The 12,500-nt window shown below is 41.8% G+C and overlaps 1 protein-coding gene across 1 annotated transcript in view; it reads left to right on the forward strand.

Moving 5' to 3' along the window:
- Nucleotides 1–12,500, forward strand: part of LOC123513578 — a 36,821-nt gene that overhangs the window by 12,632 nt on the left and 11,689 nt on the right. The window contains 4 exon segments of the mRNA XM_045270827.1: nt 6,523–6,571; nt 8,827–8,990; nt 10,426–10,482; nt 11,568–11,764. Of these exon segments, the coding sequence (XP_045126762.1) occupies nt 6,524–6,571; nt 8,827–8,990; nt 10,426–10,482; nt 11,568–11,764 (466 nt within the window). The 5' untranslated portion in view covers nt 6,523.

Consider the following 12,500-nt stretch of genomic DNA (forward strand, 5'->3'; position numbering starts at 1 on the left):
CGGCGTAGATGTGTTGGTGGGGTCCTTTTTTTCCATTTTTTCAGAGGTTAATGCTAGGATAATGGAGAGAGAGAGAGAGAGAGAGAGAGAGAGAGAGAACTTCACAGGACACATTTCTCGTGGCATAAACTTCTTCGCTATAATTTCGTTGTACCACCTCACTCCGCTTTCTGTGACAGGTTCTCTTTTTTTTCGGTTTTTCTTGGACGTGAAGTCATTAATGGAGGGTTTTTTGCACCATTAGTGTCTTTGTCTTGAGCCATTAGCCTTATTTCCGCGCCTAATCCATGCCTTTTCACTGCCTTCGGACGCTTGATGGCTGGCTGGCTGGCTGGCTCCGTGTGTGTGTGTGTGTGTGTGTGTGTGTGTGTGTGGGCCGGCATGCGCATGTGTTTCTTTTGTTTTCTTGTTTAGTAATAGTTTTTTTTTTTTGTGTGTGTGTGTGTGTGTGAATGCCAGAACACAGTATTTGGTGCAGGAAGCCATCAGGCAGACACGTGGCAGGCCTTGTATAAAACATGTGTGTCTGCTTCACCTGTCGTCCAACTCCAGGTAATGTTAGTTAAAGATATGCTAGAGTTGAGTTATGTTTCGGTGGATTATGGTGAGGTTAGCGCACAGGACCACAGGAACACAGGGTAGGATGGTGCGGGAAGTCATCAGGTCTATACGTGGCAGGCCTTATATAAAACATGCTTATCTATTTTCACCTCTCGTCTCCCAGTGTGTCAGTCTTCTCTCATAGGTCGCTATTAACCCCTTTACTTCCATGACGCGTTCTCATATTCACTCTGCTCACTATTTGGCGGTTTTGTATAGCTTGAGAAACTTGAAATAGCATCGACTCTGGCCATTAATCTTTTGACCTCCATAGACCTTCCTAATGTAAGTAAAACAGTCTAACCATACCAAAAAAATAATGGTAAAAATGCCTTTCAGTACTCAAGGGTTAACACAGCATTAACAGTCTGAGTACTCACGTGTCCAAGTCTTCTTTCACAGCTCGCTATTAACACAGCACTAACAGCCCGAATACTCACGTGTCCAGTCTTCTTTCATAACTCACCATTAACACACCATTAACAGCCTGACTACTCACGTGTCCAGTCTTCTTTCATAGCTCACCATTAACAGCCTGACTACTCACGTGTCCAGTCTTCTTTCACATCTCGCTATTAACACATCACTAATAGCCTGAGTCCTCACGTGTCCAGTCTTCTTTCACAGCTCGCTATTAACACAGCACTAACAGCCTGAGTCCTCACGTGTCCATTCCAGTCATATATCACTTGATCTGAGAACCAGTTTCTTTTTATCTCTTAGAAATATTATTTGACCAAACCTGAACCCATTATTTCTTATCCAATCTTCCATAAAAGCTTCCCATTGCCGCGGCACCAACAACCTGATTATTGAGTCTCTTCCATTCATCTACCACTCCATTGGAAAACCTGTTTCTTCGTGCCTCTCTAATAGAAAAAAAATCTAACTTTACCAACCTTAGACTCTCTTTTTCTCTCCCTCACCTGATTACCGTCCCTGTGGATGTTTTCGTTACTCCACTGAGTCTGTTCCAGTCATCCTACACCCAATTTCATAACCAATTTTTTTCTATCTCATAAAAACTTAACTTTCTCATTCTTAACCTCTTCAACACTGAGATGCATTTTTAACTTGATTTTTAGGGGTGATTAGGCGATTCAGTTTATTATGAAGGATCTATGGAGTTCAAAAGATTAATGGCCAGAGTCTTTACTATTCTAATCCTACCATATGTTTCTGAAGCTGAATAAAATGACCAAATAGTAACCAGAAGGAATATAAAAACGCGTCTTGCAACTGAAGAGATTAAACCCTTAATATCCAGCTCTTGTCCTGCCCTGATCACTGACGCTCAGAAGTTTATGCCACCTCAGTGTTTTTTTAAGTATTTCTGCATTCTACCATTCAATGAGAACTATTTTCTTGCTATTCCTTAATCTACCAAGAGTGAATCCAACATTTTCTTTTTCTTTTTCCTTTCCTTGATTACCGACACTGACGCTGAGGAGTTTGTTTGTCACCTCAATTTTTTCCTAAGTATTTCTGTAACTTACCACTCAATGAGAACTATTTTCTTGCTATCCCTTATTCTACCAAGAGTGAATTCAACATTTTCTTGTCTCCCCTTGATTAACGACGCAGAGAATATTGTACACCGTTATTTAAAGACTAATAGCGTGTTTCCGTGGTGCAATAGTCAATTTGAGAACCAATTACTTGCTATCCCTTGTAAATCTCACTCTATCAAGCTTAAATCCAACCTTTTTCCCCTGTTCCCTGATTGCTGACCCCGTGTGATGTTGTTTAGGGGGCAATTTATGAATTAATAACCTGCTTTCCGGCTCATTTCCATTTGCTAATCGACAGGAGAACCAGTTTCTTCAAAATAACCTTACCAAACTTAAACTCATATTCAGAAATGCCTTGCTCTCACCACAATAATTTTCCAAGGCTACAGAGACGAGGAGCCGGGTTTTCAAGACAGTTTCTCCTTATAATAATGTAGAAATCTTGCCAGTCCATCACCGGAACCATAAAAATACCCTTAAAAACACGAACATCTTCAACTAAAGCCCTTGAAAAGTAATTAGGGTGAGAGAGCTAAGTGTCGCAGAATACGGGCCTACCTAGTCTTGTTTTTTTCTTATTTTTGGTGTTTGCTAGTCCACGGGTTTTCTTTTTCCTTCACTTCCTCTTGAGAAATTCTTATATCCATTCCTTCTCTTATCTCTTCTCTTTCTCTTCTCACTATTTTTTAATCCATGTTATTCTTATTTCATTTAAAAATACGTGTTTACTAGTCCACGGGTTTTGTTTCTTCTTCACTTCCTCTTCTGTAATTCTTATCTTCATTCCTTCTACTGTTAAAATCCCTTCTCCTTCTCTTCACTTTTTTTCAATGTATGTAATTATTCGTATTTCATGTTTACTAGTCCACGGGTTTTGTTTCTCCTTCACTTCCTCTTCAGTTCTTATCTCCATTCCTTCTACTATTAAACTCCCTTCTCTTTCTCTTTACTTTTTTCAATCCATATTTTTCTTTCATTAAAACATACGGACCGTAAACCCGTCAATTGATGTCCTCCCTGATCACCGACGCCGAGGATTTTATTTCATGGATCATTTAAGGATTAGTGTGTTGTTTCCCTGCGTGTGTGGCGTGTGTGGCGGGTGTCGTGGGTGCGCGGCGTAAGTTAGTGGTGGTATTAGCGGCGTGGGGTGGCGTGGGGGGCTGGGGTCTGATGGAAGGTTACGTCATGACCCCCTTGGAATACCACGCCACGCCACACAGCCTCGTCCCTCGTCCGTCTCTCTCTTCCCGCGAAATTTGTCCCGTCGTTCATCCTGGCTCTGGCTTTGAATTCGTTGGTCATGTCTCTCTCTCTCTCTCTCTCTCTCTCTCTCTCTCTCTCTCTCTCTCTCTCTCTCTCTCTCTCTCTCTGCCTTTTTTAGTGTTTCTGTGTTAGTGTTGCTCTTTATTTTGCCTTACTTTATCATCTTTTTCCTATTGCTATTATTGTGTGTGTGTGTGTGTGTGTGTGTGTGTGTGTGTGTGTGTGTGTGTGTGTGTGTGTGGTGTGTGTTGAGTATTCCATGTGAGTCATTACTGTATTACTTTTCTTTTTTTGGGAAGTGGTGCAAAAGTAAAAGAAGAAAATAAAAATCCTGTAGCTCTAATTAAAACACTGATTTTTTTTTTCTCTTATTTTTTTTTTTTTTTCTTTTTCGACGAAGTGTTTGCGAGTATTAATTTTCTTCCCGAGAGGTGATGTAGAAGTTAAAAAGAAAATGAAAAACAAAAAAATAAAATCGTGTATCTTTAATTAAAACACCTGGCTTAACTTTTCCACACCAGCTATTTCCGGATTAAATTTCCTTCACTTCAACACGAGTAGACTTCACATTGAAATGAGAAAAGAACGAGTATATATAGAGAGACAAAAGAAATAAATACATAAATTAAATGGTCTCAGAAATGAAAGGTGAAAATAGAATGTCGAAACTTCTCTCACTCGTTCTGACTTTTAAAATTTCACTAAAAAGACACAACAACTTCTTTATCACCTAACAACACGCCATTAACCCCTTCAGTACTGGGACGGGTTTCCATGTATATCTGCTTCATATTTGGTGATTTTATACAACTTCAGAAACTTTTTTGGGGACTGAAATAGTGAAGAGTCTGGCCATTAATCTTCTGACCTCCATAGACCCTTCCTAATGTCAATAAAATAGTCTAATCGTACCCAAATCTCAAGATGAAAATGTACTCCAGTATTGAAAGAATTAAGAACTCCTATACAAACAGTCTGGCATATTTTATCACTAACATAGCACAATTGAACATTTTGATTACTGACGCATGAAATATAAACTGAAGGATGGAAATCTAAGGCTAATTAATTCGTCTATATTTTATTAACCATTCTTATATCAACATCTTGCTATTTAACACTGACTTTGCCTAAAAAAAAAAAATAAATAAATAAACATACATATTCTACATTAACTTAAGCTCCATTTAACACACCCAAACACTGAACGCACTCAAACTTCCAACGCTGTCTTAGAAACTTAACCCCTTCCGTACTGGGACACATTTTTACCTTGAGATTTGTGCACGATTAGACCATTTTATTGGCAATAGCAAGGGTCTATGGAGGGCAGAAGATTAATGGCCACAGTCTTCACTATTCTAATCTCCCACCAAAGTCTCTGAAGCTGTATAAAATCACCAAGTAGTAAGCAGAGTGAACATGGAAATTTATCATGGTACTGAAGGGGTTAAGAAATCAAGCACCGAACACACACAAACGAAGAGCAATTTTTTATCTTACGAACTTCATGAATCAAAAACATGAACATTCTTCACATTAAAGCAAACTTAACGCAAACTAACATTCACAAACACTAGAATTCACACGCAAAAACTAACTTAGAAACAACTTAAGCTGACTCATACAAACTTAGCCCCGTATTCAGAAACGCTTTGCTCTCTCACCACATCTATTTTCCAAGGTCACAGAGATGACTAGCGGTGTTTTCAAGAGTGTTTCTCCAGTTAATAATGTAGAAATCTTGTCACTCTGCCTCTAGAACCATAAAAACACCTTAAAAATCGCTCTTCTCTATCACCACGGCTATTTTCCAAGGCCACAGAGATGACTAGCGGTGTTTTCAAAAATGTTTCTCCTGTTGATAATGCAGAAATCTTGTCACTCTGCCTCTAGAACCATAAAAACATCTTAAAAATCGCTCTTCTCTCTCACCATAACTATTTTCCAAAACCATAGAAATGACTGGTGAGGTTTTCAAGAGTGTTTCTCCAGTTAATAATGTAGAAATCTTGTCACTCTGCCTGTAGAACCGTAAAAACACCTTAGAAAAACTCGTGCCACTATAAATAAAATCTTTTGAAATAATGAAGGTGAAGCGCAGAAATGTTTGAGAATACTAATAGACTAACGCAATGTCTTAGAAGCTTCACGAATCAAGCATAGCAGAGAAATATACGAGGTGCCTGCTTGCATATCGCCCCCTCCCCCTCCCCCCTTAGTGCAACGCTCCCGGATGCACGCACAAACGCACGGACACGCGGACACAGCACGGCACTGTTGCTAGCGCGTTCAGACGAGACGGAGACTTGGACACCACAAGCACACACACACACACACACACACACACTCTCTCTCTCTCTCTCTCTCTCTCTCTCTCTCTCTCTCTCTCTCTCTCTCTCTCTCTCTCTCTCTCGTTTGGGTGGAGGTTGCCAAATTAGATATAAGAGGATGCTGCAAGGCTGTCTGTATGTCTGTATGTGTGTTCGTCTGTTCGTGTATGTGTTTCAGTGTCCGTATGTCTACGTATTTTTCCATTATTTTTGGGACTAGAATGTGTGTGTGTGTGTGTGTGTGTGTGACTATTATTATTATTACTATTTTCTTGTCTCATTCATTCTCTCTCTCTCTCTCTCTCTCTCTCTCTCTCTCTCTCTCTCTCTCTCTCTCTCTCTCTCTCTCTCTCTCTCTCTCTCTCTCAGTGTTTTAATGAAATGTTTTGATAATTTGCCTTTTTGTTTAGGAATGAAAATTGTGTGTGTGTGTGTGTGTGTGTGTGTGTGTGTGTGTGTGTGTGTGTGTGTAACCTTGGCTTTGGGCGGGTCAGTGGGCGACCTTGAGACGTGTGTGTGTGTGCGTAAGTGCGTATGTATGCGTCTCTCTGTGTGTGTGTGTGTGTGTGTGTGTGTGTGTGTGTGTGTGTATGCACTTGAAAAAACACATACATAAACTCTGAAGTACTACATTGACAGCTCTCTCTCTCTCTCTCTCTCTCTCTCTCTCTCTCTCTCTCTCTCTCTCTCTCTCTCTCTCTCTCTCTGACTGTTCTTGAGTCGTGTTCTATTTATAGCTGTGTCTGACTGCAAGAGAGAGAGAGAGAGAGAGAGAGAGAGAGAGAACTAACTATTTCTGCCTCTCCTTTCAGAATGACCTCGCTTACTTTGGAGGGCGTGGCCACCTTCCTGACCTTGCTGGTAAGTTGACCTCGCCGTGCACACACACACACAAACACACAACTTCCTTTTATTGCAAATCTCTTACAACAAACGAATGAATAAATTGAAAAAGATGAAGGACGAGAAGGAGGAGGAGGAGGAGGAGGGGGCGGCTAAAATATGAACAAGTACAGAAACACATTCTCTCTCTCTCTCTCTCTCTCTCTCTCTCTCTCTCTCTCTCTCTCTCTCTCTCTCTCTCGTTCTCTCTTAATATTAAGAGAGAGAGAGAGAGAGAGAGAGCCGTGTAATAATTTTTCCGCGTGACGTTTGAGGTAATTCATTAGGTCTCTCTCTCTCTCTCTCTCTCTCTCTCTCTCTCTCTCTCTCTCTCTCTCTCTCTCTCTCTCTCTCTCTCTCTATTGTGAAAATATGCAATTATTTCTGTTCATTTCTTCCCATCCTTCTCTTCTCCTCTCCTCTCCTCTCCTCTTCTCTCCTCTCCTCTCCTCTCCTCTCCTCTCCTCTCCTCTCCTTTCCTTTCCTTTCCTTTCTATTCCTCTCCTTTCCTCTCCTCTCCTCTTCTCTCCTCCCCTATTCCCCCATCTCTTCTCTTCCTTCTGCTGCTGCTGGTGCTGCTGCTGTTGCTGCTGCTGTTATTGCTACTGCTTCATTTTTTTCTTTTACACCGACCGAGTGGAGTCGCGTCAAGATAATTCGTGACGTCTCATGAATCGCCACTCCAGTTATAACACTGATTTGTTTGGGTTTCTGGAGAAAAACCGTTTACACCGGATGCTTGGAGTCAGATCACGCTGTGCCTATTTTTGGCGCGAGTCGCAACGAGTGTGCCGTGGTATCTGGAAGAGTGCTGGTAGAGAACCTAATCATCTTGTTGGAGAGCGCCCCGCTGCTTATGATTGCAGTGCCTCCAGCCACAGCCACCGTGATGGCATTACTGTTTGTATGGAAAGAGGTTGTTGTTGCTGTTGCTGTGCTGTCCTATACAGGTGAGAGTAAGCAACTGTTTTATTCATTTTGATACATTCATTAGGCTATGAACTATACATAGGATATTCAAAGGTATTCAAGTAAGCCAACACTTTTATTAATTTTGAACCGATTAGTGAGGCTATGAACTAAATGTATACATGCGGTTATTACTTTTACTTCTGCAACGACGAAGCCAAAGCAATGATGGACTTATTCCAACAAGGGAATGTGCGTCCATTCTCACTGATATCAAAAGCCGAGTCACTGTGTAGTGTGTAGTGACTTGACTCGGGTTGACGCATTCGGTGTAAACGGAGATATCTCAAAATGAAACCGATCAAGTGACGACGCGACTCCACTCAACGCGATTTGCTCGGCGTCAGCGCAACCTTACTGCTGCTACTACCACCACCACCACTACCACTACCCTGCCCCACATCCCCCCACACATACACATTTTTAATTAATATTTATTGACAAAATAGCCACGTAAAACATTTTCATTATACAAAAGTATCTAAAACATACAAGGAACAAGAATAATACGTTACAAAAATAAAAGTACCTAAATAAAACATCCACAGAACAAGACAATATAAAAAAAAAAGAACGAAGAAAAATAAGAAAAATAAAAAAATCCATTAGATGAAATATTTTGTCTGTTAAACAATTAGTTAGTTGAAGCAGACACTTTAACAATTACCTGCACCGCCCTACCGCCTCATGACCATAATTGCACAACTCACCTAGGTAATCATCTTCACACACACACACACACACACACACACACACACACACACACACACACACACACACACACACACACACACACACACACACACACACACACACACACACCAATCAACCATCTCACTAATTTCTCTACTTACGGTTAATTACAATCAGGTAATTTCTGTCCTTCATAATTACTCTCTCTCTCTCTCTCTCTCTCTCTCTCTCTCTCTCTCTCTCTCTCTCTCTCTCTCTCTCTCTCTCTCTCTCTCTCTCTCAATCTCTCTCTCTCTCTCTCTTATTGCTACACGAATATGTCTTTTAAAATACAAATACAGTTATCTATCTATCTATCTGTCTATCTATCCTATCTCTCGATCTATTTATATGTGTCCTATCTAGCTATCTATGTATATATTTATCCTATGTATCAGTCTATCTATCTATTTCCCTATCTACTCTATCTGTCAGTCTATCTATCAGCGTTTATCTATCTACAAGCACTCTCCACCAAAGAGAACACTGAAAACAACTCGCTACAATGCTCCTCTGCTTTGTGATTGGTGCAGGCGGTGGTGGGCGGAGCTTACCAGGGCACGCCGTCTTACTATTGGTCCAGGTCAAAGGTCGGCACAGCACACGTCTCTCGTCGCGCTCACATTGGCCCGCTGCCCCACGTCAATGAGGTCATGACGGAGTGGTCACCGTGGGGCGCGTGGGCGAGGTGCTCCAGGTAAGTCAACAGGTCATGCGAGGTTAATAATTAGGTGAGGTCAGAGGTCATTGGTCAGGTCAGGATCAGTTAGGTCAGGCTTGGTGGTAGTGATAGTAATAGTAGAGGCAGAAATGTAAATAGTAATTGTAGTTTGGTGTGTGTGTGTGTGTGTGTGTGTGTGTGTGTGCGTGTGCGATGGCGTGTAAATATTGAAGAGAAAATAGTTAGCTGTATATTTTTCTATCCAATTAAGGCCAATTTTTTCCCTCTCTTTTTTTTCTTTTAGATTTTTGTTCCGTCGAATTTGGGAACGTTAGTTAGTCACTTTTTTAGAGAGAGAGAGAGAGGGAGAGAGAGAGAGAGAGAGAGAGAGAGAGAGAGAGAGAGAGAGAGAGAGAGAGAGAGAGAGAGAGAGAGAGAGAGAGACAGACGTATTTTGCAAGTTCCTAGAAATAATGTAAGAGCGACTACAATCTGAGTTAAAAGATAAATATTCTTTAACTAATTCAGATTGGTTAGATTAGGATAAGTTAGGTACGGTGAGGATAAGGTTAGGATAGGTTAGGATAGATTAAGTTAGGTCACGTTAGGTCATATTGGACTAAGAAAGATTCACGCTAGTTAAGAAACCTGACTTAACTTATTTAAATGGATTAGATTAGGTTAGGTCAGGATACGTTGGGTTAGAATAGGTAAAGTTACGATCAATTAAGTCATGTAAGGAGAAATTGTGTTAAGAAAAGATCACATTAACTTAACCCCTTCAGTACCAGGACATATTCTGCTTACTATTTGGTGATTTAATACAGCTTCAGAAACTTATGTGGGGATTGAAATAGTGAAGACTGTGGCCATTAATCTTCTGACCTTCATTGACCCTTCCTAATGTCAATAAAATCGTCTAATCGTACACAAATCTCAAGGTAAAAATGCGTCCCAGTACTGAAGGGGTTAAGAGACATATGGTTAGGTTAGTTAAGGTTAAGTTACATGACGTTAGTTAAGATCTCCTTAGGTTAGAGTTCAGTGTCACACGAGGTCACTGCTATGTAAAGGTCAGGAGGTGGAAAAAGTTAGGTAAAGTAAGGTCAGTTATTTGAAGGTTATAAGAATGACGTATGCCTGTGTGTGTGTGTGTGTGTGTGTGTGTGTGTGTGTGTGTGTGTGTGTGTGTGTGTGTGTGTGTGTGTGTGTGTGTGTGTGTATGCGTGCGTGGGAGTTAGTTAAAAGGTCAAAGCCAAACAAGATGAAACAAAATAATCACTCATACTTTTTATTTGCACGAGACAAGTTAACATCAATTCCAGAGCCAAAAATTTACTGATATATCCTAAAATAATCTCTCTCTCTCTCTCTCTCTCTCTCTCTCTCTCTCTCTCTCTCTCTCTCTCTCTCTCTCTCTCTCTCTCTCTCTCTCTCTCTCTCTCTCTCTCTCTCTCTCTCTCTCTCTCAGGTCTTGCAGGGGCGGCGTGAGGTCAAGAGTGAGGACGTGTGTGACAAAATTTCCCAGGTAAGAGAGAGAGAGAGAGAGAGAGAGAGAGAGAGAGAGAGAGAGAGAGAGAGAGAGGTGATTAGTCCTGTCGTCGCTTAATGAATTGCAGGTGAAGGTGAAACAATTAAAGGTGTGAAAAGAGGTGATTAATGTGTGCAGATGTGGAGTAATTAAGGTGAGAATGAACAGGTGTATGCTGCTGCTGCTACTACTACTACTACTACTACTACTACTACTACTACTACTACTACTACTACTACTACTACTACTACTACATTAAGTTAAGATATGATACTTGTGCTAGTAGTAGTAGTAGTAGCAGCAGCAGTAGCAGTGTGTAGTGTGTGTAGTTGTTGTAGTAGTAGTACTCGTAGTAGTGGTGGTGGTGGTGGTGAAAGTGGTAGTGGTGGTGTTAAAAATTTCCTGAGAGTTAATTGTGTGTGCGTGTGTGTGTGTGTGTGTGTGTGTGTGTGTGTGTGTGTGTGTGTGTGTGTGTGTGTGTGTGTGTGTTAAAATAAGTTCACTTTAGTATGAAATATGTCTGCTATATTTTTGCTATGCATGCAAATTCTCTCTCTCTCTCTCTCTCTCTCTCTCTCTCTCTCTCTCTCTCTCTCTCTCTCTCTCTCTCTCTCTCTCTCTCTCTCTCTAAAATCTAAAACCTAAAAGCGAACAAATGAAAATAACAAGCAAATCTTCTCTCTCTCTCTCTCTCTCTCTCTCTCTCTCTCTCTCTCTCTCTCTCTCTCTCTCTCTCTCTCTCTCTCTCTCTCTCTCACTATCAACCCCACTCTGCCACCAACACCATACTAACCAACACACACACACAAACACACACACACACACACACACACATTTCAAAACCACTTTTCTTACTACCCCACTCAATAACACACCGATTTTCCACCCCAAAACACCATTTATTCCATCATCATCCCTCTCCCTCTCACTCCCTCTCCCTCACCCTCTCACTCTCCATCCCTCCACCTCTTCCTCTCCCATCTCCATCCTACTCCCACTCCCACATCCTCACTTCTTTCTCTCCCTCTCCCTGCCTCTCCCCCGTCTCTCCCTCTCCTTCTCTCCACACACCCATGTCACAGGGTAATGCCAGGCTCCGGGATACGAACGAGTCACGACCACTGTTCAGGCGACAGCAAACAGTATGACGTGTGCGGGTCTCGGCCTTGCGTCATGGAGGAGGTGGCGGGGCTGTCCTTCCGTGGCGCGCAGTGCAGACGGTACAATAACAGGCGTGTCTTTGGACGTCTTGTCAATAATTGGGTGCCATATGTACAAGGTAAGGAAGTCAGGGTGTGTGTGTGTCTGTATGTGTCTGTGTAGGGACGGTGGATGGGGTATTAGAGGAGGAGGAAGAGGTGGTGTGGTGTATTTGCAATGTGTGTGTGTGTGTGTGTGTGTGTGTGTGTGTGTGTGTGTGTGTGTGTGTGTGTGGAGGGATGGTTATGTGGTGGTGGTTAGGTAGAGTGTGGATGGTAGTAGGAGGAGGAGGAGGAGGAATGACTGTAGTAGTGGTGGTAATGATTATTGTTCTTATTGTTGCTCCAGAGAGAGAGAGAGAGAGAGAGAGAGAGAGAGAGAGTATCTCTCTCTCTCTCTCTCTCTCTCTCTCTCTCTCTCTCTCTCTCTCTCTCTCTCTCTCTCTCTCTCTCTCTCTCTCTCTCTCTCTCTCTCGCAGGCAGACCAATCATCACACACACACACACACACACACACACACACACACACACACACACACACACACACACACACACACACACACACACACACACACACCCTAACTGACTAATTTTTCCACCCTTTCTCTCCCTCTCCCTCTCCCTCTCTCTCTTTGGAAACGTTTCAGCCGGGCGGTAAACACTCCTCTCCTCTTCAGCCTTTTAAACGATCTAACCTTCAATTTCTGTTCAGGTAAACGTTTCCCGCCAGCCGCTCACTCTCTCACCCAAACGTTTTTTTTTCTTTTGCATAGAACTCAGGTGGAAAAAAATAATTAAAAACGTTTCTTGCTTGGT

This window comes from Portunus trituberculatus, chromosome 36, assembly GCF_017591435.1.
Source record: "Portunus trituberculatus isolate SZX2019 chromosome 36, ASM1759143v1, whole genome shotgun sequence".
Lineage (NCBI taxonomy): Eukaryota > Metazoa > Arthropoda > Malacostraca > Decapoda > Portunidae > Portunus > Portunus trituberculatus.